This window comes from Terrapene carolina, unplaced genomic scaffold (assembly GCF_002925995.2).
Source record: "Terrapene carolina triunguis isolate 2854851 unplaced genomic scaffold, T_m_triunguis-2.0 Scaffold629, whole genome shotgun sequence".
Lineage (NCBI taxonomy): Eukaryota > Metazoa > Chordata > Testudines > Emydidae > Terrapene > Terrapene triunguis.
Genome location: NW_020664980.1, coordinates 9,029,622 through 9,055,417, shown reverse-complemented (window position 1 = coordinate 9,055,417; position 25,796 = coordinate 9,029,622). Strand labels below are relative to the sequence as shown.

Genomic DNA, 25,796 nt, shown 5'->3' with positions numbered 1-25,796 from the left:
GGAGAAGCGGGGGGCTCTGCGCACTGGGGAAGGGGCGGGGGGCTCTGCGCACGGGCCGGGGAGCGGCAGGGGAGGCAGGAGAAGCCGCGAAAGGGGGGCCGCGGCCCGGCAGCGAATAGGGCGGGGCCGGTGGCTCCGCAAGCTCTGGGCAGCGGGCCGTGGGCGGCGGCAGCACCAGACCCGCCTGCCCGGCCTGGCACCGGCGGGGGAGGGGATGTGACGGGGCGCTCGCGGTGCATTGTGGGAATCCACCCCGGCGCTCTGGGGTCGACTGGTTCCAGTTCACACGGCGTCGGGCTGAGCCCAGGGAGCGGGGCGGACACAGGCACCGGAGACACAGCGCTGCGGCGGGGAGCTGCCCTGTAAGTCCCGGGCGGGTTCGCGCCCCGGCTCCGGCCGCTTCCCTGGCCCGGGAGGCGGTTGATCTGTAACGTTCCCGTCTTGCCCCAATTGCCGCCGCCGGACGGGCTCGCCCCGCACCTGGGCAGCGGGGATCTGCCCCGCGCTCTCGGGTTCAGCTCCCGGCGGGGGAGCCCCTGAGCCCGTTGGCTGCTGGCGCTCAGGGGAAGAGCAAAGAGCTTCTTGGACCCCGTCCTGGGAGTCCGTGGAGGGGTTCCTGGCTACAGCCAACACGCCCTTCTTCCTGGGCTGCCTTTCCTGAAACCAGGACATCAACCCCGTTCTCACCGGGGTGGTGGCGGTGGGACTGTATTTGTATTGGCTCCCAAGCAGGGGGATGGGATTAAGGTTGGAAGGAGTCCAGTTAACACCCGGAATTATAGTATGTTGCACAGTGATGTCAATGAATCTGTATATGTTGAAACAAGCTCTTCCCCCAGTTTCCTCCTTCTCCTTCCCACCGGGTCATTGGACAGGAGAAGATTAATGTGTAGCGACTGCCAAAAAGAATGGCTGAAGAACAGGGGGAAGACATTTTTTGGTACATTTCACTTCAGGCGGAGGAGACAATGGCACAAAGTTGTTTATGATTGCAAAATGGGAAGGGTGTCGCCTAAAAAGAACTAGCTGACATTTTAAAAAGATAGAGGAACCTCGAAGTGGAAGAAGTAAATATTGTACAAGGAATGGATACTGCACACATTATTTTAGGACTATCACTTCTTTTAAAGCCTGTGCAAATCTTCCCGGCAAACACCTCACAATCCATGCACTGTGCGCCTGGGTGTGGGTGTTTCTCACATGGGCTGCACCCTAACTGCATGTTCTGTATTGCATGCTGCAGGTGAATACAGGTTTCTCAGTCTCGGGAATAAGGCATAAGACAATGTACATGGCTTTAACTGGAAAACTGAAGGGTATGCATGCATGTGTGTGAAGAAGAAAATAGGAGGAACAAATACACACAAATTCTGTGTATTTAATCTCACAGTCGTCTTTTTGTTTGCAATGCAGTATTTAAAAGTAACTTTTAGAATTCCCCCATTTATAGTTGTAGCAGAGATTTGGGGCCAGATTTTGTTGAGTTAAACTGGTGTAAATCTGAAGTGACTCCATTTATACTGGGGTTTTTTTTTTAGTTATGTTTGAATGGTAGCACCTTATGATTTCATATTTTGACCATTAGAATGAGTGTAGCAATTTTTCCTAAGATTATAGTATGGCTGTCATGTAGCAATAGGTGTGTAAGGAACTTTACAGCTGAGGCACCTCCCCCATTCCTAAAGGTTTGATAGAAATAAATGAGCCAAATAGCAAGTTAGTCGGTAATTAGAGAATCAACAACTAGATTCTTATGCACAGAATGGAAATAAGAGATTTAGGCATAAACACAGCAATTACAATTTCTCTGACAAGCCCATTTATGTTATTTTAAATGCTTGTTGGTTACTGGGAGAATTTATACTGAGTAGACATTAGACAGCATATGTAGTCAATTACAGGACCATTTCCCTAGACTGTTGGTGTTTTTATTTTGATTTTTTAAGCAGTTGAAGGAATTACCTTTAAATATTTTAGGGCCAAATTTTAATTCCAGGGCACTTTGTTGTTATGATATAACATGGCAAAAACGGTGTAAAAAAAGTGAAACCTTTTAGGCCACTTGAACTCCTAAGTGAAAACTTCATTTTAAATAAAATATGCTTTTGTCCGTTGAGTTGAATGCAAACTATACACACCAAACCAAATTCTGCTCCAGCTTTACAGTGGTGTAACAGAGGAGAATTTGACCAACTGACATTAACACTGGAAGGTACTCTCAGGTGTTCCTGATTTTAGCTTAGTGTTAGCAAAATTATAACTGCTACAAACATCAATGTTTAGAAATCAAACATTTATATAAAGTGAAAATAAAATTCTCTTGGTACTGCAGGGCAAATTCCACTGAATAACAGGTTGCTCCTTAAAAAGACCCTTTCGCTGCTGGACAGTTGGAATATTAACACTCCAGAACAGTAGTTTGGATCGAAATTTCCCTCTCACACAATAAGGAAAAGGTGATGTATAGTTCACCCTACCATTTAAAGGCCCCAGTCAGTCCCCCTGCTCTGGGAGGAAAGGAGAAGGCCTCAGAATTTTAAGAGCTCTGTTGAGAAGAGAGGCACTGGCCCAGTCAGAAATCTGGGCAGCATTATGCTTGAAAGCAGGCACAATGCTTTCCAGAGGTCTAAGCTGGGGAATGGGAGCATAGCTACTCCTCCTCTTTACCCGACCATCCCTACTGGATGTTGCTGGGGTAGAATAGGAGGGAGGGATGGTCCATGGTTCCATCTCCTTCTCCCTTTCCAGCCCACACTGGAGAGACTAACGCCAGCATTCGCCTTATATATGTAGTTCTTAACAGTCAAAGGAATTAAGTGTGAGGATCACATTGTGCCTGGCAGCTACTCAGGGGCAGGTCCTTGTACCCTCTCCTCTATTTGTGCACAGGGCCAGGCAGTATTCGTGTCTATTTTAAAACTTATTCTGCCTCAAGATTTTGGCTGAGAGACATCCACATCAACTGTTTATTGCATTTTTGCCTGCTTCCAACACAGTGGTTGTGGTGAAGGAACACATTGTCTTTCTGGACATATATCCCCAGTTCTTAAATGGTTCAATGATTTAAAGTCCTCTCTGTCTTAATTTTATGCCTGCTCATGTACATACAGCATTTCTCTTCCAAGAGGCTTCTTTTTTCCCCAGTGTCAGCACTTCCAAGAGTGGTCAACAGAGACAACGGTATATTTACATTAGTCTAATTATTTGCAGTAAGAAATGCCCAGCTAGGAATCATAGCACGCTGTTAATACCATTCACATAGCCTTATTTATTTATTAAAAAGGGAGCAGTTGCCTAAATATCTTGCAGCTTTGTAAAAAGCCCTTTTGTCAATATGCTAAAATTGTGTAACTATTTTCATTCTTGCACACAAACTTAGTGGAAATAAAATGACCATTAGCGTAAAAAAAAAAAAAAGTAAGTTACCTTTGTTAGAAATACTTAGACACTTTCATTTGTTATGGAACCTCAATAAAATGGACAACCATGGAGCACTGTAGTTGAGGAGAATTTGTCTTGATAGAGTTCTTCTATAGATGAATCAATTTTTAACTGTATATTTTGGTGTAATGTTTTTAGATTAGAAATTAATGTAGTAGTAGTAGTAGTGTATGGGGTTTGTGCCCATTCTTATCACTTGATTCTTCCATACTGATTGCTGCCTCTTCATAGGCCAAAAATAAAAAAGTTACTGCCTCACTAGAGCACTTAGTTTCATGTGAAATCACATTGTTATATCAAACCATTGCTTGCTTACTTGCTGATATAACCCTATTTATTATTTGTATTACTGTAGCTCCTAGAAGTCTTAGTTAGGGACCAAGAATCCTATTGTACTAGGCTCACATATTAGAGACCATTTTATTCATGCTTTTAGACACTGTGTTTTATAAAGTATTCCTAACTAGCTTCTGATTAGCTGAAGCACAGAGCAAATCTGCTGTCAAAGATTATCAGAATGCAGCTTTTCAAGAGTAGTACAGTGAGCAATATATGGTACATCAGATGAAATGACAGCATTTACATTGTTACTCATTTGGGATGATGGAAAGAAAATGAATAGTATTGCAACAGAATTAATCTCTGCTGGAGCAAAAAACAAACATCTCTCTTTTGCCTTGATGGTGAGAGAAGGAAGGCGGGGAAGGCAAATGCCCCTGCTTCATCTTGATATGTATCCAGTTGCAGGAGAACATTATCCTGTGATAAACATTCCCCTTGATATGCTTATATAAGAGCTAATGAAATCTGTCATCTTTGTTTGGTGAATGCAATTAACATGTGGATGTAAGCATCTAATCATACTAGTTACTGTCTCTGACCTGATTAGTATGAATGCTACTGGCTTGACTAAAATAGTCACTTAAGAGTCAGCACTTGATGACTATCAGGGCTGGCCTTATCATGAGGCGAACTGAGGCGGCTGCCTCAGGTGCCAGACTGGGGGCGGGGGGGTGCCACCAGGACCCAGAGTGTAGAAAATTGTGTCTGCTGCTGGTGCATATGTATTCTCTCTGCTCTAGATACTCAGAGATGGTGGAGTGCTGTGCTGGAGGAAGGAGGGCACAAGAGACATAACAGGCAGGCAGGAGAAAAGGTGAGGATGTGAGTGGTGAGGAAATGCCTGATCTTCCAGTTAGTCAGAGTGAAGGTGACCTGGCAGCTACTGCAGCATCCATATCTCCATCTCAAATGGAAGTAACCATGCACGTTCCCGAAGAAAAGTGTAGATCAGAGAAGAGTGTGGTGGCGGCGCAAGAAACAGCTGCTGCTGAGTTTAGTTCCTTAAGTCTAGATGATCCAGGACTGTGGACCCACTTGAGCAGTAGCCTGAGGGACTTCCTTGTACTGGGCCACAGCAAGTGAAAGACAATGAAAATAGAAGTTTCCATCCAACACATTACTGGCGTGAAATCCCCAATGGTGACAAAGTGGAGAGGCCATGGCTTATGTACTCAAAAACCCAGAATGCTGCATACTGTTTTTGTTGCACACTCTTCCAGTCTAATGTTCCAGCCACATTGGGTTCTACAGGAACAAAGGACTGGAAAAATCTGGCTAGAAATCTGGCATGCCATGAGAAGGCAGCAAATCACCAGAGAGCATTCCATAGGTGGAAAGAGCTTGAGATGAGACTAAGGTTAAAGGCCACCATAGATCAGCATCAAGATAAGATTGCATCACAGTCTCTTTACTGGCAAAATGTTCTGAAAAGGCTCATTGTCATGATGAGAATGCTTGCTACCCAAAACCTAGCACTGCGTGGCACTTCAGATCAGCTGCATGTGCCAAACCATGGAAACGTCCTTAAAATTGTGGAGCTGATGGCTGAGTTTGATGCTATACTCCAGGAGCATCTAAGAAGAGTCACCATCCAAGAAATGTACACACACCACTATCTTGGAAAAACAATTCAAAATGAGCTCATACAGTTACTGGCAACAAAAGTCAAACAGTAGATTGTGGCAGATCTGAAGTCAGCAAGATATTACTCTGTTATTTTGGACTGCACACCTGACATCAGCCATACGGAACAAATTACTCTAATGGTGCGTTTTGTAACAACAACAGAACCTAGTGAAAATGTCCCTGCAATGGTGACTGTCGGAGAACATTTTCTAGAATTTATTGACATTGATGATACTACAGGAGCTGGTATGACAAATGTGATTCTTAAAAAGCTGGAAGATACAGGAATTGCGATAGCTGACATGAGAGGCCAGGGCTACGATAATGGTGCCAACATGAGAGGAAAGAACAGAGGAGTGCAGACACGGATCCGAGAGTTAAACCCTCGAGCTTTTTTTGCCCCATGCAGTTCTCATTCATTGAACTTGGTGGTCAGTGATGCAGCATCAGCTTCTAGTGATGCTGCTGAATTTTTTAATGTAATTCAAAGCATCTATGTATTTTTCTCTGCATCAACTCATCGATGGCAAATTTTGAAGCAACATCTGAGACCATCCTCTCTGACACTGAAACCACTGAGTGCCACACAATGGGAAAGTCGAGTGGAGGCGATAAAGCCTATCAAACACCAAATTGGGAAGATAGGTGATGCCATAGTTGCCATTATGGAGGATAATGCTATGACAGGATCTGTTTATGGGAGAACAGTGGCAGAGGTAAATGGAATCACCAGAAACATACATAACTTCAAATTTTTGTGTGGCTTAGTGTTGTGGCATGACATACTGTCTGACATAAATGTTGTAAGCAAGAGACTTCAAGGTGTTGACCTTGATATATCTGGAGCAATGGAACAACTGAACAAAGCAAAGTCATACCTGCAGTCTTACCAGTCAGATGAGGGATTTCATAACGTTCTGAAGACTGCACAGAAGTTGGCAGAGGAACTTCACACTGAAGCTATTTTCCCACCCATTCAAGAATACAAGAGTCACCGAAGAAGACGACATTTTGATTACGGGGCATGGGAAAATCCCATAAGAGACCCCAAACAACAATTCAAAGTTGAATTCTTTAACCAGGTGCTAGATTGTGCAATACAGTCAGCTGAAGAACGTTTCATGCAGCTCAAGGAACACAGCAGTATATTTAGGATGTTGTATGATATTCCAAAACTCCTCACTATACCTGAAGAAGACCTACACCAGAAATGCAGGGCACTAGAGACAGTTGACACATGATAACATGCACGATATTGATGCGAGTGATTTAGGTGATGAACTGAAAGCCCTTTCAAGATACATTTCAGCAGGATCAACTCCAAAGGCTGTTCTGGAATATATGTGCACAAATAAGTTGACCACCCTCTTTCTAAATGCTTTTGTTGCTCTGTGCATACTTCTAACACTTCCTGTAACAGTTGCCAGTGGAGAACGCAGCTTCTCCAAGCTGAAATTAATAAAAACACATCTGTGCTCCACAATGACACAGGAGAGGCTGGTCGGCCTTGCAACCATCTCAATAGAGCATGAGCTGGCCCAGACTGTGGACCTTCAGCAGGAAGCAGTTCAAATCTTTGCAACCAAGAAGACACAGAAAGTACCACTTTGATTATTCAAACAGATAAAAATGCCAGTGTTTACTATGCAGACAAGAAAAGTTACATTTGCTGTTCAGGTGTTTGAAAGTTAAGTGTTACTTAAAATTTTTGAACAAGGCATTTTAAGTTGTTAGTTCTCCTTTATTGGGGTAGGTAGCAGAGCAGTACCATGAGAGGAGTAGAACAGGAAGAAGGCAGAATTGAGACCTTTCAAAGTTTTGGCCCAAGCGAAGGGGCATGGGGGCGTCATTTGAGCTCCCCGCCTCAGGTGCCAAAATGTTGTGGGCCGGCCCTGATGACTATTAATAGCAAGTTATCAGCTTGACCCTCTTACCAGACATTAAGTTAGTATTGGCTAAACTAATGTCAAATGCAGGGTATGACAGCCACCTGTTGTTGTTATGTACCTTTTTACCAAGATGTGCAATGTGTAATATGATTTGTATGAAGCTTAAGCTTTCAAACAAGGAAGACATCAGTGTGCGTCTAGAGTGTGTATTAAAAGTGTGCCTTTGACGGCAATGTATACATTCTTCACATGCAGTGTTGAATTCAACCAAGAATATCCTAGACAGTTTCAAGCAGGAATTAAAGAGGTAGAGCTGAATTATCCTGACTTGCATAGGTACAGCTGAGCATTGAGCCTATTGACCTCAGTGAACTTAAAGCTGATTCACACTGGTGTAGGTGAGAGAAGAGTAAAGGCCATCGCTTGTGTTGTTCTTTTCTTTCTTATTAGTTATTTTGATGGGGTGATGGAATCCTCCTTTAAGAGCTTGATCCACTGAAGTCAATGGAAGTCTCACTATTGCCTTTGATGGTTATTGGTGTAAACATTAAGCTTTAAGAAAATTCATGGCTGAACCACTGTCTGGTACATTATTAGGGATCTAAGGCCTGGTCCACACTACCCCCCCCACTTCGGACTAAGGTACGCAAATTCAGCTACGTTAATAACATAACTGAATTCGAAGTACCTTAGTCCGAACTTACCGCGGGTCCAGACGCTGCAGGCAGGCTCCCCCGTCGATGCCACGTACTCCTCTCGCCGAGCTGGAGTACCGGCGTCGACGGCGAGCACTTCCGGGATCGATCCCAGAACACCGATTGCCTGCCGTCGGACCCGGAGGTAAGTGTAGACGTACCTTAACTCTTCTAGTCTGTCTTTATCCTTGATCCAGAAGTATCTGTAATATAAATCACATACTTTTGCTCTATGTCAGTGTGTCACAGTCAGAATAGAGAGTTGTATTCCCTACACATTTGGGGAAGTTTGCCAAATATTGCAATGGAAATGCAGTGGAGAAAGAAGAGGAATGAGCCTATTACATGTATTCTCTGAAATTTTTTTTTCAAATCTTGTAACAACTGTTCAGTGCACTATGAAGTTCCTTTTGGTTAGCTTTACCTTGTGTGACCACTGACTAGCAGTGACTCAGCAAACTGCTATAGGTTTCATGAAAGTTGGCAGCATTTCAGAGATTGTAGTTTTAGAGTCAAACTGTTTGTGAGCACCATGTAAGGTAAAAGAGAATTTTCTTCAGCATCAGACCTATGGTCATTCTCTTTACATCTGTATTTTCAATAAGTATGTTTATTTTGGCCATTGCAAGTTAAATCTGTCCTCTGCCTCCCGCCCTCCAGCCTCTTCCAATCATGTACAAGCTATACAACCTGATTAGCACAAATCCATAGTTAGAATGGAAGGGATCTTTTAAAACTTTCTTATTTTTATTCCTTTTATGTTAAGCAGATGCCAGAATAAAGGAGGGTATTAGAGCTTTAACTAGGAATTCCCTAAAACTTTTTTGCATTTACAACTTGAGTAAGTCCATGTATCCATAAAACAAATAAACTCTTCCTCTCTGGCTTGCACTATATTTTTCTGATTAGGTAATCAGTGGTTGTCTGATCACCTCACTGTACACTTATTTTTTGATTCTCAGTGTAGGTCCATGGTTACCATTAATGTTAGCAGGAGCTACTTGTGTTCATGCAGAAGTAGTGTTAAAGCAAGCGTAGCATGGAAAAAATACTACCCATTGTGTATATATCACTAGTAGCTAAGATCCCATGCTGTCACATGGATGTGGCAGTTGGGTCAAGTAATCCACCATCTGTGCATTCTCCCTCATACAGCCAATGAAACTGTTGCATGCAGACTAGCTGTAGAGTAATGGTGGTGGTTGGTTGAGTTATCTCTGATATCACAATGGTCTAGCACTCTTGGCATGGCCCAGATACTCGTCTTGCACAGGTTTACATCAGAGTTAAAATGGATGAGAATTTAAAAATTGAATGGTAACAGACCACAGATCCCAGTGATGATCGAACTTGGTGATATACTGAACAAAGAGAGCTCTCAACCATGCTTGTAGCCGTTTCCATCACTTCACACTGACTCAGACATTTTAGGCTTCAGGGTGACAATCCTAGACTCAGTCTTGTTGTACACATTGCATCTTGAAGGTGCTTACTACTAGCACAGAAGCCTTGAATATAGTACATTAATGGGAAGATTATTCCACTGAGCAAGAACTACAAGATGGGTTGGAAAGCACCAGCCAGGCTCTTTCCTGCTGCCTTTGCTCAAGCCCGATAATGGAAGTTGAATTGATAACTTACTGCCAGTTGTCATCAATCGTTAACCACAACCTTAGCATCACTCAAATAGACTCTCTATATCCACAATGACATAGGTACAATCTGTTTCCACATATGAAGGAATGACTTTCATAACTCACATCTCCATCTCTCATGAGTTGAGTCATTTTCTTGGTGGTAGAAATAAAAGTGTAATGCCATGTGGTCCCATTGTACTGTACATTGCGGCACTCTACCACGACAGTCCGTGTAGGTCTTCAGTTTGTATTTTTAAAAATCAGATACGCTGTATGTAATGCCAATTCAGTCAAAATGTCAGAAAAATTCTGTTTTGCTACACACTTTACTCTTATGAATTGGGCTCCAAGTGTTAGCCACTCAGGGCTAGATCAACCCCCATTCCCCCACTCCCAGTAAAATCCACAGGGGCACTAAGGGAAGGAAAATTGAGACTCTTTCAGATTCCCCTCCAACCATTCCGAAGGAGAGACTGCCCCATGGAGTAAGTTGCCAGATTGCATAAATCCAGAGATTGGAGCCACCTGCAGAGAGGCTTTCTGGGAACTCTGGCATCTATTTCAGTGAAGCCACATTGCCAGAGAATGGGAGCCAAGCTACCAGGGTTTCCATGGGCACAACTGTCCCAACATCTCCTACATGGGGGAGTTTCTCAGCTCAGACAGGACACAAAATATAACCTGAAGTGGTGTTGGGTTTTCCTAAGAAACTCCCGGGGGCTGCTGGGAAGATGTGCTCCCCTGTCCAATACCTCATTGCTGCTCACTGACCTATCCTGTTCCATGTGGTAGGGGTGAGACATGCACAGAGGTCCTACCCAAATTCTTCTGTCCATTCTCTGGGTGTCAGAGCTATAGGAACAAATATACAGACACAACCATTTGGATTGTATATTTTTCAAAAGTTTCTAGAGGTCAGAAAATAGTGTTTGAAATTAACTGTTTGGCCAAGTATAAAAATCTCTCATATGCCAGCCTTTAGAGAGGTATAGCATACTTCAAACCATAAGTAGTGCCACTCTAAATTTCACTAATGACTAAAAGGTCCATTGCAGGTTGGAGTTTTTCAAATTGATGAACAGGAGGGAAACCTTAACCTGCTAAGCCAGACTGGGCACTAAAGAGATAAAGCCCTTGGAGCCGCTCCTCGTAAACTGTTGTGGAGTAGATTGGCAGAATAAACTTCAGCCCAATGGGTGAAGTAGACTCCATGGAACATTCATATACCCCTGCCAATTGGAGGGTGAGTGGAAAGGAGAATTTATTCAGCCCCAGCATTTTTGCAGAACTGGGAAGTTCTGCTTTCACAGGGGTCCTCTATATAGCTGTGGAGGAGCTTAGATTTGCCTCTAAATAATCACCATTTAGAAGCAAGGATAATGCATCACAAGATGCATTTTTTCACTTATCATGACAGTTAATGTTCAGTTTTCATTTATGACCATGCTTCATTATTAAATGTTCACTTCACTAGTAAATGTTCTGTTGTAGAGTTGGAAAAATGAAGTCCTGGTAGTATGGCACCTCACTACAGCCTCAGCTAAGAAATCCTTGCTGAGAGACTGTCAGATGTTTGCATATTTTAAATTGTGTGAATCAGCAAAGTTTACCTGTATTTATAAAATAGCTGGTATTTTGTTTTCCACCAATAGCTTTGTTTGAAAACTATTTACTGAAGATTCCAGCATAGAATAGCACATGCATAAATGTTGCTTTAATTGAATTAGAAGTACGTCAGAACATGCCATATACTTCTGGGATTTCTTATTCATAGAATCATAGGACTGGAAAGGACCTTGAGAGGTCATCTAGTCCAGTCCCCTGCACTCATGGCAGGACTAAGTATTATCTAGACCATCCCTGACAAGTGTTTGTCTAACCTGCTCTTAAAAATCTCCAATGATGGAGATTCCACAACCTCCCTAGGCAATTTATTCCAGTGCTTAACCACCCTGACAGGAAGTTTTTGCTAATGTCCAGCCTAAACCTCCCTTGCTCCAATTTAAGCCCATTGCTTCTTGTCCTATCCTCAGAGGTTAAGAAGAACAATTTTTCTCCCTCTTCCTTGTAACAACCTTTTTCATACTTGAAAACTGTTATGTCCCCTCTCAGTCTTCTCTTTTCCAGACTAAACAAACCCAGTTTTTTCACTCTTCCCTCATAGGTTATGTTTTCTAGACTTTTAATCATTTTTGTTGCTCTTCTCTGGACTTTCTCCAATTTGTCCACATCCTTCCTGAAATGTGGCACCCAGAACTGGACACAATACTCCAGTTAAGGCCTAATCAGCGTGGAGTAGAGAGGAAGAATTACTTCTTGTGTCTTGCTTACAACACTCCTGCTAATACATCCCAGAATGATGTTCGCTTTTTTGCAACAGCGTTACACTGTTGACTCATATTTAGCTTGTGGTCCACTATGACCCCCAGATCCCTTTCCGCAGTACTCCTTCCTACGCAGTCATTTCCCATTTTGTATGTGTGCAACTGATTGTTCCTTCCTAAGTGGAGTACTTTGCATTTGTCCTTATTGAATTTCATCCTATTTACTCCAGACCATTTCTCCAGTTTGTCCAGATCATTTTGAATTATAATCCTGTCCTTCAAAGCACTTGCAACCCCTCCCAGCTTGGTATCATCCGCAAACTTTATAACTGTACTCTGTATTCCATTATCCAAATCATTGATGAAGATACTGAACAGAACTGGACCCAGAACTGATCCCTGCGGGACCCCACTCATTATGCCCTTCCAGCATGACTGTGAACCACTGATAACTACTCTCTGGGAATGGTTTTCCAACCAGTTATGCACCCACCTTATAGTAGCTCCATCTAGGTAGCATTTCCCTAGTTTGTTTATGAGTATGTCTGTTATGTTTATTCCTTGCTTTCAATAAAGGCCATCTTTTTACACACCATAATTAGCCAGCTGGCAATGGAGACCACCTACTTCCACACACAAAAGGGCCCCTGTGGGGAAGAAAAATTATATTTCTCTACTTCTGCTTTTCAATTAGAAAATGAGAGAAACCAAAACCCACACCGCTTTTTTTTTCAACTTCCTCCCCTGCGTTTCCAATGCTTTGGTTTAGTAAAAACATGGATAATATTTTGTTAAAAGTTTGATGGAGTTAGCATCTGTAGAATTGATGGAAACCCAAATTGAGACTATTGACTGTAAAAAATATTTGCTAATAGGGCTATAGTAGGTAGAAAAATGTTTATACAATTCCAAGTTGGAGCCGACAAAGAAACCACACCATTTTGCTAAGCGCATGCAACGAGACAGCACTTAGTAGATGGTACTGTTTTAAATCCGATTTTGAAGTTGATGTTTTAAAAGGGGATGTAAACTAATTTGGGCAGTTTCCCCAAAGCAACAAGGCCAGCTTTTGCTGTCATATTCATTGAGGAGCTGTTATGGCAACTGGCTCCGTTAGGTGGGAGCTAGCAGAAGTGGTTTGATATTTTTTCCCCTTCAAGGTTGTCTGATTTTGTTTTTGAACAAAGTCAGTTTCATAACGCTAATATAACCTGTGTCCAAGTGAATAGTCTAGAGCTAGATTTTGTTTGCCTTCAGCATGAAACACTCATTGATTTCACACAGTCTTTCATGCAGGTATTGAATTGTTGAGTAATAGAGCCCTCTGTGACAGGGGGAGGGAAAGGGAATGCTCATTAGGTGTTTAAAATAAGGTCTTAGTCATAAGAAGTAATCCTGATTTGAGACTGATGCAATCTGGAGCTCAGTGACTAGTTGAGATGTGAAAGTCTGCAAGGTATGTCAGCACACATCAGAAGTCATATAGCCAAAGTTGCAGAATTTAAAAATATGGTTGGGTGAACCTATTTTGCCTAATTTTGAACTCAGTCATTGTGTGTTCACAAGTTTGACACACATGTTATTAGGTTTGTGTTCCACTGTAAAGAGATTGCACAGAAATAAATAATCCAGTAGATGAACAGAATGAAAAATGGAGCAGAGAATTGGCAGAGTGAAAAATAAACTCAAACTGTGGAAAAAAGGAGAGAAAAAAAATTGCACTGAAAAACCTGTCTAAAGGGTGCTCATTTGTGCCAGACTGGATTTGGGGCAGCAGATGGAAGGACTAGGGGCTCTATTGCCAATACACCATTGGTTTCCCTCTGTCTAATAAAATATTTTTTTAAAACTGAATCTCCTTTCTGAGAAAAAAAAATCTCATTACTATATGTATATAGTATATAGCGGGGGGGTGGGGGGGAAAGAAGAGAATCATGAACCGGTTTTACAGACCACTAGCCCAACCCCCAAAAAGTAGTTTGGGAGCCTGGGAGCTCTCAGGCTCAATGAGGCTTTGCCTGTTTCTGTTTAAAAGTTATACTCTGGCAAATATCAAAAGGTAAAAAGGAATTTGGCAGAAGTATCAGCAGCAGGTTTCTGTACCGCAGTAAGCTAAAATACAGTTATCCGACATCTGTCGTGTGTATAGACTAGTCATATTAGGGGAAGAAAGTAATCAGATTGAAGTTCATCAAATTCCTGGAGTCGATGTCTTTGGGTACGTCTACACTTACATCCGGGTCCGGATGTAAGCAATCGATGTTCTGAGTTCGATTTATCGCATCTGGTTAAGACGCGATAAATCGATCCCGGAAGTGCCCCGGATCGATCCCGGAAGTGCTCGCCGTCGACGCTGGTACTCCAGCTCGGCGAGCGGAGTACGCAGCATCGACGGGGGAGCCTTCCTGCCGCGTCTGGACCGCGGTAACTTCGGACTAAGGTACTTCGAATTCAGCTACGTTATTAACGTAGCTGAATTTGCGTACCTTAGTCCGAAGTGGGGGGGGTTAGTGTAGACCAGGCCTTAGTGGTCTGAGCATCAGTTTGGAAATAGCTAGATTCCTAGGAGTTCATGTCATCCGTCTGTCCTTCCAAAACAGCTAAACTACAGGAGTTATACTTCACTATGCATGGGTCTTCTGGGGAACTTAAAACTGAGTGCTGCTCTTCTGCAGGGACATAGAATCATACAAGTGAAGGGCTGGAAGGGACTTTGAGATTATCTAGTCCACGGTTTCTCAAACATCATTGCACTGCGACCCCCTTCTGACAACAAAAATTACAACGTGACGCCGGGAAGAGGGACTGACGCCTGAGCCTCACCGCCCCGTACGGTGGGGTCAAAGCCCAAGCCCTGCCGCCCTGGGGAGGGGCCAAAGCTTGAGGGTTTCAGCCCTGGGCTGGGGAGTTGTAACCCGAGCCCTACCGCCCAGGGCTGAAGCCGAAGCCTGACTCCTGCCACCCAAGGATGAAGCCCTTTGGGTGGTGAGGCTTGGACTTTGGCTTCAGGCCCGGGCCCCAGCAAGTCTAACGGCAGCCCTGGCGACCCCATTAAAACGGGGTCGTGACCCACAGTTTGAGAACTGCTAATCTGTGCTGAGGTAGGACCCTTTATACCTAGACATCTGTTGCTTGTATATGTGGCCTTTACAATAATTTAATCTGGATAGGCATTAGTGCAGGCAGTTACCCAGTTTTGTGCACACACACAATCATGGTAATTGCACCTGCACATTAGCAGCACAATTATATACTGTAGTTTGAAAATCTAGCCAATGGCTTTTCCCATCAGAGTAGAGGTTTGCTCAGTGTCTTTGATCAAAATTTTCCCTCCCTTCACCTCAAGCCCTGTTTTACTATGACTGCCATGATCCACCTCAGAGATGGCAGCATTCAGTGATATTTATCTATGGTAAAATCCTTTAGGATCTTCAAGGATGAGAGGAAGCTCTAGATGAATGTAAATATTGAAAGGTCTGATTTCTCACCAGCCAATCTCTGGATCACACATTTTGTATTATAAACAAAGTTATGGCAAGTAAACTTCACCATTTTTAAGGAGTATCCACTACAGAACAACTTGTAAAACCTTATGTGGATATGTTGTAGGCACCTTTGATACAACTTTCAAATGCCAACTTCAAAGTAACAGTTCAGCATATGACATTTTAGCAGTCCAAAAATCTGTTGAGTTTGTCACTGATGAAAAAATGAGTTATTCTGGCATCCATGGAAAGAGTACAATAGTTATCTGAAAGCATTAAGTGTTGTATTCCTTACTGGTAACCTTATCTTTTCCTTTGTTTACAGTGTGCTGTTCTAGACCCAATATAGACAAAATGTCCAGCAGGGGTGGAAAGAAGAAGTCAACCAAGACTTCCCGCTCAGCGAAGGCTGGAGTCATATTCCCTGTAGGAAGAATGCTACGTTACATTAAGAAAGGTCACCCGAAGTACAGAATTGGTGTTGGTGCCCCTGTGTACATGGCTGCTGTACTCGAATACCTTACTGGTAAGTTTAATAGAACAATTCAAAATAGCAGCAGTGAGAATGAATAATGCATAAATAGAATTCCTACAATATACAAGCAATCAGAAAAAAATGGCTTTCCTGATTTATGAATGGCTAAAATAAGATCTAGTTTGGTAGTACCTATAGGCCCAAACTACCAGGTCCAGACCTAGATCAAAGTTTCCTTATTTTGATGACATTCCAATCCAGCGTTTTGGTTTAGTCTGTTATAAAATCCTCATCTTGCGCATAGCCTTTCTAAGGGATTCTCATGGACCTCGGTGAGTGTTAATTGAACCCTCAATGCTGTACTCCTGTTTGCTCCCATTCTTGCACCTAATCTTTTTGTTCATGTTGTATTTGTCTGTTAGAATGTAAGCTCTTTTGGGCAGAGAACTTGTCTTCTTCCATGTTTATCATAGAATCATAGAATATCAGGGTTGGAAGGACCTCAGGAGGTCATCTAGTCCAACCCCCTGCTCAAAGCAGGACCAATCTCCAGACAGATTTTTACCCCAGTTCCCTAAATGGCCCCCTCAAGGAATGAACTCACAACCCTGGGTTTAGCAGGCCAGTGCTCAAACCATTGAGCTATCCCCCCGCATTGTACAAACATGAGATGTATCTTAACTTCCAAATTCAATCCTTTTTGGAGGTGAACTGCTCATTTTTGCTGATTATGAAGTTGAGACATGTGCTTTACTGTTAGACTTCATCCGCAAACTTGTGCTTGTGCACTCTGTCCAGCTGCACCAAATCAGCACAGCTTATTTTCATTTATAGTCTTTCTATTGCTCCCATCATTGGAGTACACAAGGACCTTAGAAGCAATTAAATTATCCTCACAATGCCTTGGTGTGGGGTAGGGAAGTGTTATTTTCCCCATTTTACAGATTAGGACTTTGAGTTGCACAGAGATTACATAACTTTTCTATGGTTTCATAGGATGAGGCAGAACTGGAAATAGACTCCGGATCTCCTAAATCCAAGTGCAGTTCCTTATCTACAAGACAATCCTCCCTGTCCTACAAGCCTTAGAAGTTTCACATTTGCTTCTAAAATCATTCTCCCTCTGGCATTAACTTGAAATGAATCTTAAATGTAATGGTTTCAGGTTTTTAGGGCTAATAAACTTGACGTTGTACACTGAATTTAAATAATCAGGAATAAACCACGTGCTCAGATTGGTATATGGATCCTGTTCATATGGGTTAGGAGCTTCAATGAGAATCAAGATTCAGCAGAGCCAAATTGGTGCAAGAGCTCTGAATTACTAGCAGTAAGGGCAAATGAAAAACCTGCTTTGAGTCTCATCTCTCTCTGTCAACACTTCCACATAGTAATTGCTTTATTTGGTCCTCTGCAAGTGGTCAACAGCTGATGCTTTAGAGGAAGGTATGCCATCTCTATAATTCACTTGATCAATTGGGCAAGGGTCGGAGGAATTAATTTAACTGCCTTTTCATGAACCGTGCAGCATGCAGTAAAGCATGTGACTTAAGCCTGTTTTTTTGTTTGTTTTTTTTTTTTTGTTTTTTTAAGTTAAATTGATGTCGCTCTCACCACCAAGACTACTCCTGCTTGTGGTGATCTCAGAGCAGCTACAGACACTGCCACAGCAGATGCTGGAGGTAGGAGACAGTGAGTGAAGTCTAAAAGCATTCTACTTCAGTGTGGTTTTTCTTTTCTTTTTTTTTTTAAACCTCAAAAGGAACTTACAACACATCAAATTCAAAACGTTCACTCTACACTGTTCCTCCTTTAGTAGCAGACAACCGTTCTGAGGCATGTCTGTTGACCAAAATATCAGTGGTAGACCTGACTTTTAGGCCTGCCTCTTGGAGAATTCAGTCTCTCTTTAGAACATAATTTTCAACAAAGAAGCTTAGCAGATTGATGGGTGATTTTTGTCAGCCGGTGGTTCATTTCATTAAATAGCTAATAGTACAGGTTTGTTAGAGTTGTAATTGTTGCTGCACTTTTAAGGATAAATTTAATGTATATTTAAAAAACTGAATAGATACCACATGGGCAATGTAAATGTGTTAATTCATATTCAAAAGACAACATATGCTGCCAGAATCCTTCAGTTACCTCCCATTGAATGTGTGTTTATAGAATAGTTTTATAACATTTTTTTTTCTTAATTTGCCACACTTGACGCAAACTTTGCTACTGGTTACATTCCGGTTGGAACAACAGGGCTATCAGGTGTCAAAACTAAATGGGTGTGTAACACTGTATTTAAAGTGTTCATACTATCAGCTTGCTTTTATATGCTAAAAATAAACCCACTAAAATGTTATCTGGGTTTATATTTTAAGCTTTTTATAATATTTTGGACTACCTTAAGTAGTTCTGTCAATTTTCTTTTCATTCCTACCAGAATTTTATCTCTCTTACTGGAATCCTCCTTCAGAGAGTATAGATGTAATTGTACTAGCCAGCTGTAAGTTCCTGACTCCTGTGAACATTCTGGGTACTTTTTGCATCTGTCATTTATTTGCAAGAATGGATTATCATAGTACTGATGTGTCTTCTTTCTACCAGCCTTTTACGTGGTGTTTGAACAATTTTCTGTGGCTTCTGTTTATTAGTACTTCCGTTTGCACAGCCCATAGTTGTTTGTCTGTTTTTTTTACTGGTGAGTCATTTGGCATATTGCCTGCTAACCTCTGAGAATTGAAGACATATAAGGACTAGTAATTTAAGGGAGTTATTGGTAGTCAGCCTGATTCATGTGCATAGAAACTATTTCAATTACCTTGTTTTTCTGCTAGCCACCAAACCTTCCCTGCCTTTCTATATTTTCTTGCAGATTGATTGTCTTCTTTTTTTGCTGGCTTTCTTCTTTAAAAGAGCTCTTAAACTCTGTGGATTCCCTTTGAAATGAAATCCTCCCCCTCCCCCTATTGAGGCTTCACCTGAGCACCCCCAGCTGAAATGTCCCTTAAGAAGAAAGTGCTTTGAATGTTGTCCTTTTAAGCAGAGCAATACAGGTGTGCTTGAGGTAGTGCTAATGAGCGGCACATGTTACCATTTAAATGCTTGACTTAAAGGCTTTCCAGGGCAGGGATAGCTTAGGCAATGGAGAAGAGAGTGGGAAAGGAAGAATGTTTCTTTAACATCTGTGCATTCTGGGAAACCTGATTGCAGGGGATAAAAGCCCAGCTCCCAAAGAGGTGATCCTAGAAGGAGGGGGGAGAGGGAAATTGAAGTATGTTGAATTTAGGGTTTTCTTGTATGTTCATGTAAATTACCTTTACATTTAAAAAAACATATAAACATATAGGAGATAGACTAGTTTATTCCAAAGCAACTATATTCTCTACACTAAGGATTGTGCAGGGAGTGTTACAAAACTACAGCAAAAGAATTCTATCTCTTCTTGCTCCATGGGGTAGTTTTTGTTACCTAATCTCTAACGTTTCTTCTCCCCTTTGAATTGTAACAGTCCTGTTTCTGCCATTTCTATTTGTATCAGATATGGCTGTTCTTGTACTCTGTTTGATGTTCTGTGAACTTTACAAACTTTATATGATTGGTATACCCCTTCTTGGTTAAAGGTAGTTAGTGTTGTCTGCTGAAAAGCAGAAGAGAAATATAAAACAAAAAAGTTCATTGCCACTAAAGAGCTTTTCAGTTAAATGGAATGTCTAGAAACTTTTTGGTATGACCCATTAGCTTTCAGCCAGTGGTATTGTATAAAGAGGACACGGAGACAGTCAAGAGAAAAGGCTAATGGAATTTTGAGATTAGGTTTTGTACATACAGATTATGGCTCTTATTTCAATCCTTTAGCACTCAGACTGGTTAAAAGCACAGTAGACATGGGCCCAAGCTGTGAAGTCTAATTTTGGAGTTAGATCTGAATTTGCCCAAAATTTGGGTGCTCAGATCTGAGGTTTTGGTTTGGCCTACTGCAGAGAGAAGGCCTCAGCTACAAGGTTCAGTCTGTGCTTTGAATTTCCTAAAGTTCACAGCTATTTAGGTTTAGGGTTCTGATTCCGGTCCAACTCTAGTTAAGAGTTATTCTTTATCCCCTTGGCACCTTGAAGGATTTAGTTTTACCATGTTTGTATTAGCACTTCACCCCCAGACATACTGTACTGACACACTGTATTTGCATCCTTTTTTTCCCCTCTGTCCCTTATCTTGATGCTTCCCAACCTATATATCATTTTCTGCCTTTCATTACTTACACACACAAACTTTCTGAGCATTACCACACTGCCACTAACAAGAAAGAATATGGCCCCTGCTTTGAGCTGAAAAACATGTAATTTTGATATGCCATTTTTCAACTTGAGGGATAGAAAATGTATCATGAGTGTTCTAGCAGCTCCTTTGCAAAGGCTATCCGGTACATCTTCCATGCAGCCTTTATTTTTCTGCAATAAAAAAGACAGGAAAAAGGAATGTATCATTAAGTCTACAGTTTGGCTTCTGCTTTCAAGCTAGTAAAACGATCTTCTTTATCTCACTTTTCAATATGCTTGACATCTGAAATATCATCAGGTCAGACAAGATCCCTTCACTACTCTAAAAGTTGATTCACAAAATACTTGTGCTTGTCAGCACATCCAACCTACGTAGGTTTCTACGAACATCCTTAATGCACATCTTTATTGTGCATTTCTTTCAAGGAAATAATGCATAACATCTACAATGCACCAGAGGCTAAAGCATGAGTGGGAGAAGGAGGTGGTGCAGGCATATATTTATTTTGCCAAAGGTTCTGAGGCACGTGGCTGTGAACACACCAGCCACACACTAAAGCTACAATATGAAATGAGTACATCAGTTCTACATGGATACTTCAGCATCTCACATCATCATTTTGTAATTCATTTTTGTGACATCCCCTCCTTCGATCCAGGCTAGTTCAGATAGTGCTGCCAAATATGCAGGGGAGCTAAGTCAGGACATCCAAAATGCTTGCTCATGCGCCAGAGCCAGTTATGTGGATTACAGACTGGTTCGTGTGATGGTAATAATCTTAAAATCCTTGAGGAGTCTCCTCACCTTATCTTGGCACTGGGGGTGGCATGTTGCTGGCTTCTCTCCCTTATCCTCTTCAGCAGGAAACTACAATCCACCATGCCCCCAATTTCCTCTGTAAACTAGCACACTAGTTCTGGAATACCCATGCCTCCAGTTGTCTTGGCATAAGAGATTATGGCAGTCCAAGAAGTCACATATTGAATCTTGGGTCTCTCAGGCAGGACCCCCATTGAAATGATGTTGTTCTTGAACTGGCCTAGCCTACACCCAACCACATATTTTTCCTTCGGGCCCATAATTTGCAGGAGTTGTTACGTCTGTATATTATGAGTATTTTGACAGAAACAGAAAGACACTCCTTGACCCTCAAAAAGGAAAACAGAAATCTCCCGTGCATGCTTTAAAGGCAGCAAGAAACAGTCCTAGGTGATTTTTTTTGTTAACTGGCTCCTCTACACAGAAAACAAATTTCAGTTGCCAAAATGTCACAGCATATGAAGAGAGGGAGAAGTGTATAAAACAGCAGGAGAACAGGAATACAGAAAAAAAATCAGACCTTTTGATTTATGTTTGTTCTGCACTTACCGAAGTCAGGTAGGAGAGAACTTGAAATGTCTGTTTTTTCCATTTTTTTTTTCTTGACTGGATTTTATTATCTGTCCATGTATTTTGTTAAAATATAAAACAAGTACCTTCTGAATTCCAGAGCTAAAATTCCATCTCTGGGGTTCTGGTGACTTGAGCTCTGTTCTCATGGTTATGACATCAGTAGAATTTCTCAATGGAGTTTCAGGTACTCCAAGTCAGTTGCCTGCTGTGTCTTCTTGATTCATTTTAGATGTGGAAAACTATTCCAAGCCATTGACTGGCTGAAAAATAAGTCGTGTTCAAGTCCAATACATTTAACTGCTCGCCCCAAATGAACACTTTGTATGATGTCCAAATTCATTAACTTGAACTGCTGTTCACCTCTTGTGTTCTGCTTGCTGCTCAAAAACTACGCAGGCTCAAAAAATAGGAATACAACTTAAATATATTTTATTTTTCAAAGCACATGCCCCAGTGAACTTTTTTCTGGGGGTGGGGAGAGAAAGTGGGTAGCCTAGCATTCCACAATAAATAAAAAAAATCAGCAGGTTAGAAGCAGATTGGAGTTCCAAGTTTTCTACGGGTTATTGTTAATTGTAGCACCTGAGGGGTAAAATTATCCATTGACTGTTCTTTTGAAACAGTTAAAACATTTTCATCTCTAGCATGATACATTTTCTTCCATTCAAACAGGCAACTTTTAAGAAATGATCCCATTTTTGGCTCTGCTGTGATCTGATTGATTCTGGCATAAGCCATGCACTCCAAGGCTAGACTTAAGCATGATCAACTTAAGAGACTTCTAGGGTCCGCGTGCTTCCTTCAGAATGGGAAAAACTGAGAATTCAGGGGAAACAGTGTCGCTAATCATACACAAAGTGATGTCTAATGCACAGTGCGAACAAACTGAAAAAGAAAAATGCGTTCCTCTAGCTTCTTTGAGTTCTTTTTTGTATTGCAACTAGAAAAGCACCATTAAAGGTTGATGTCCTTTTTTGATGTTTGCCCTAAAAAGGGCCATTTTGTTTGAGATGGTTGCTCTTTAGGCCACGAGGCCACTGATCAGCAGTCAGATACCACGTTGGTGACATTGGTCATGCTGAAGCACTTAACAGAGGATTGGATGATGGTTGCCATCTTCCTCCCTTAAGCTCTAGTAACCTTAGCTGTCCTTTGTAAACCTTCACAGACAGATGTGTTTTTTTAAGTTGATGGTGTCTCTCTTACACTGAGTTGTCCCAGTGCCAGCCATGGGCTCGCTAAAGAACTGTAGTGGCAAAGCTTCTTTGTAACATTCCACTTTCTGTGTTGGTTCTGTGCCATCCTCCATAGCAGAGGTGAGACTGTCACAGTTACTTTAGAAAGCTTTATACTTGTAAAATGTGCCTGTTTAGCTTTAAAACTTTGTAATGTTATCAATTAAATGTTTAACAGTCTTCCCTTCCAGCCCTATAAATGCATGAATCAGAGTGCTTCCGACCTCTATAAATGAAGCATTTCCTTTCTCCTATAAGCTATGCTCACTTTGGCGCCAATCCTGTAAATACTTGTGCACATGCTTAACTTAACACACAGGAATAGTTAATTTCAGCTTCCCAGAACAGTGTGTAGTTTGGACTGTTAAGTAAAATAATGAAAACAAAACGGTTTCATGTACTAAACCTTCATAGTACACAATGGAAAATGCTAGTAAACAAAGCTATGGTTCAAAGTATAAACTTACCCATCACAAACCAGATTTTGATTTATCTTTTTGGAACAGTGTATGGGACAATACATATGGTTGGCTGCCTTCTGATTTCAATCATTGTGATTTATTTCCTCCCTTCATAAATATTAGCCTTGGTTAATATTTACCTCTTTGAGTCTATAAATCTTGATATTGACAGCAGCAGAAGTTGATATTTATTTATTTTAGTGGTAGTATCACATTTATTACTTACCTTCTCTTCCCTCCTCCCCCCCCCCCCATAAAACTTCAACATAAAATGAAAACTGTGGTATATTTTGCTATACATTCTTTTTTTCTGTTCTAAAACCCTGCCTGATCTTGGAAAAAGGGTATCTCTTACTATTGAGAGAAATCAAAAACCATCTCTTCGTACAGTTTGTGGTGCCTCTTTTCACCTCCTCCCCATTTGGGACTGACATCCCAGGACAGAGGAGTGGGAAGAAGGAGGCCATCCATTGTTGTGAACTATGTAAACGTTTCCTTTATTCTACACCTCCTGCCTTTGGAGGGCAGTGCTCAGGGCTAAGCCACATGCAGGCTTTGACTTGTGACTGAGAGGACAAACTCTTTTTCTGAATCTCATTTAGTATACACATATGGGATTATGCAAAGGTGTGTACACACTTCAGCTGATGGCTAGACAGCTCCTCTTCACAAGTTAAATTTGACATCAGAATGACAGTTTATGCAAATACAACTTCTTTTAAGTCAGCATGTCACTTTCCCAAATGAATTTGCTCTGAATGAGTCAATATTTAAACTCTGTCCAGGCAACATATTTTAATTTGTGATCTTGAACCCCACATTAGGCTGCTAGAGAGAAATGTGATCTGAACACAAGACTAGAACATCCGAGTTTTAATCTCTCTTATGGCACACATTGAATGAAGATGTTACAGTAACCCCAGCTTCCCCATCTTTTAAAATAGGGGTAATACTCACAAAGGTCTTGTTAGTATTAATTGTTAATGTTGATAAAGTATTTTGAAGAAGTCAAGTGAAATAAAAGTATTTCTGAATCAGTAAAGTCCAAAACCTGTTAGAGAAGCAAGCATATTTAATTTTTGTGTGTGGAAGAGTTGCCTGTACTTTTGTGCAGATGAAGTTCTTCGCTGGCCCACATTGTGAAGGCTCCCAAACCTATTGCTGCATCTCCTCCACTTTCTTGAAGGTCTGTGATCATGAAAACTTTTTAATGGCAGATGGATTTGATCTGCAAAGTTGGAATCTGGTTGTGAATTTACACAAAATTTGAGAGTGCCTTGTTCAATGGTTGGGGATCCAGATCATCATCATGATGAGAGGCCCTAACTTTGAGGTTCAGGTCAGAATGTTGGTTCAATTTCTGAATCCTCCATCAAAGTTTGAGATGTTCAAACTTGGACTTTTGGTCACATCATAGAGAAAGAGGACAGTTGCACAGTTTGTATCTGGGTTTCTAGCCAAACTTTCTCAAAGTTTTCAGATCTAGGATTCTGGTCTTGGAAAAACTTCTTCTAATCATTTTCCTTCTCCAACAATGTTGTCCAAGCCCCTTTGAGCTCCAGTGACCCTGGGCTTTACTCCCTCCACACTAAGAGCTGACTAGTCCCCTGAGTTTAGTCAGAAGACTCCAGTCTCTGGGCCTATCAATCCAGCACTTGCTTACCATGAGCACCAGCTTCATTTAGAAGAAAAGAAATCAAGGTGATGTACCACCAGAAGAACACCCAAAGTAGTAAAATGTGAAAGTTTGCAACTTCTCTCAAATGGAGAGAGAGACCAATCGTGGCAGTGATGGCTTAAATATGCTACATCGTCACCACTGCACTGATTGTATGAGATGAGCAGGACAAAACAATACTGTATAACCACATTAACATTCACTTTCAGAATAGCATACAAAGATGTACTGAGTGCAAAAATGTGTGCTTATTATGGCCTCCAAGAAGAGTATCTTTTGATACAGAAAAGATTTGAGGCATGGAAAGGAAGATGGGATAAAATCACTTTTTTATTATTAAAAATCAAAATATTCTCAATCATTAGATCTAGTTTCTTTTTAATCTTAGAGGCAGTGGCTAACTGAAGTGAAGCAGATACTATGGTGTGGAGAATGGTATGAAACTCGGAGAGCAAAGCAGTAAAAGTATTATTAGACTTGGCTAGATAAATCTTGACTTTATAGCTGTAAGAACTCTGTTAGGTTAGTGAAGTCTTGAGGGTTGACTTATGACCTTACTATGCCTAGCATGCTTACACGTTATCTCAGCACAGATACGCACACCCTCCGTACACACACACATTCCATGCATCCTCTCTTTCTGCTCAAACACAGAATACGGAAACTCTCCCTTTGACATAAGTTGAGCCAAAAACCAGACATTCAGTATGAGGTCATCTGCTTTTCTTTCATTACTAATGCCACTGGCATTCGCTGTTTCCCCAAACTTAGGGCTTCAATGGATGATTGGCATCTACGTGTGTGTGTGTGTGTGTGTGTGTGTGTGTGTGTGTGTGTGTGTGTG

The 25,796-nt window shown here is 41.5% G+C and overlaps 1 protein-coding gene across 6 annotated transcripts in view; it reads left to right on the top strand.

The window, feature by feature from the left end:
• Nucleotides 1–260: 260 nt before the first annotated feature.
• The window catches only part of LOC112110697 (core histone macro-H2A.1), a 70,277-nt gene continuing 44,741 nt past the window's right edge, over nucleotides 261–25,796 (top strand). For all 6 annotated transcript variants that reach the window (XR_003370175.1, XR_003370174.1, XM_026659486.1 and 3 more), the window contains exons 1-2: nucleotides 261–362; nucleotides 15,765–15,965. Coding sequence is in view for 4 of the 6 variants with exons in the window: in XM_026659486.1 (XP_026515271.1) it covers nucleotides 15,794–15,965 (172 nt within the window). In the remaining 2 variants the exon portion in view is untranslated. The remainder of the gene's footprint in view (nucleotides 363–15,764; nucleotides 15,966–25,796) is intronic.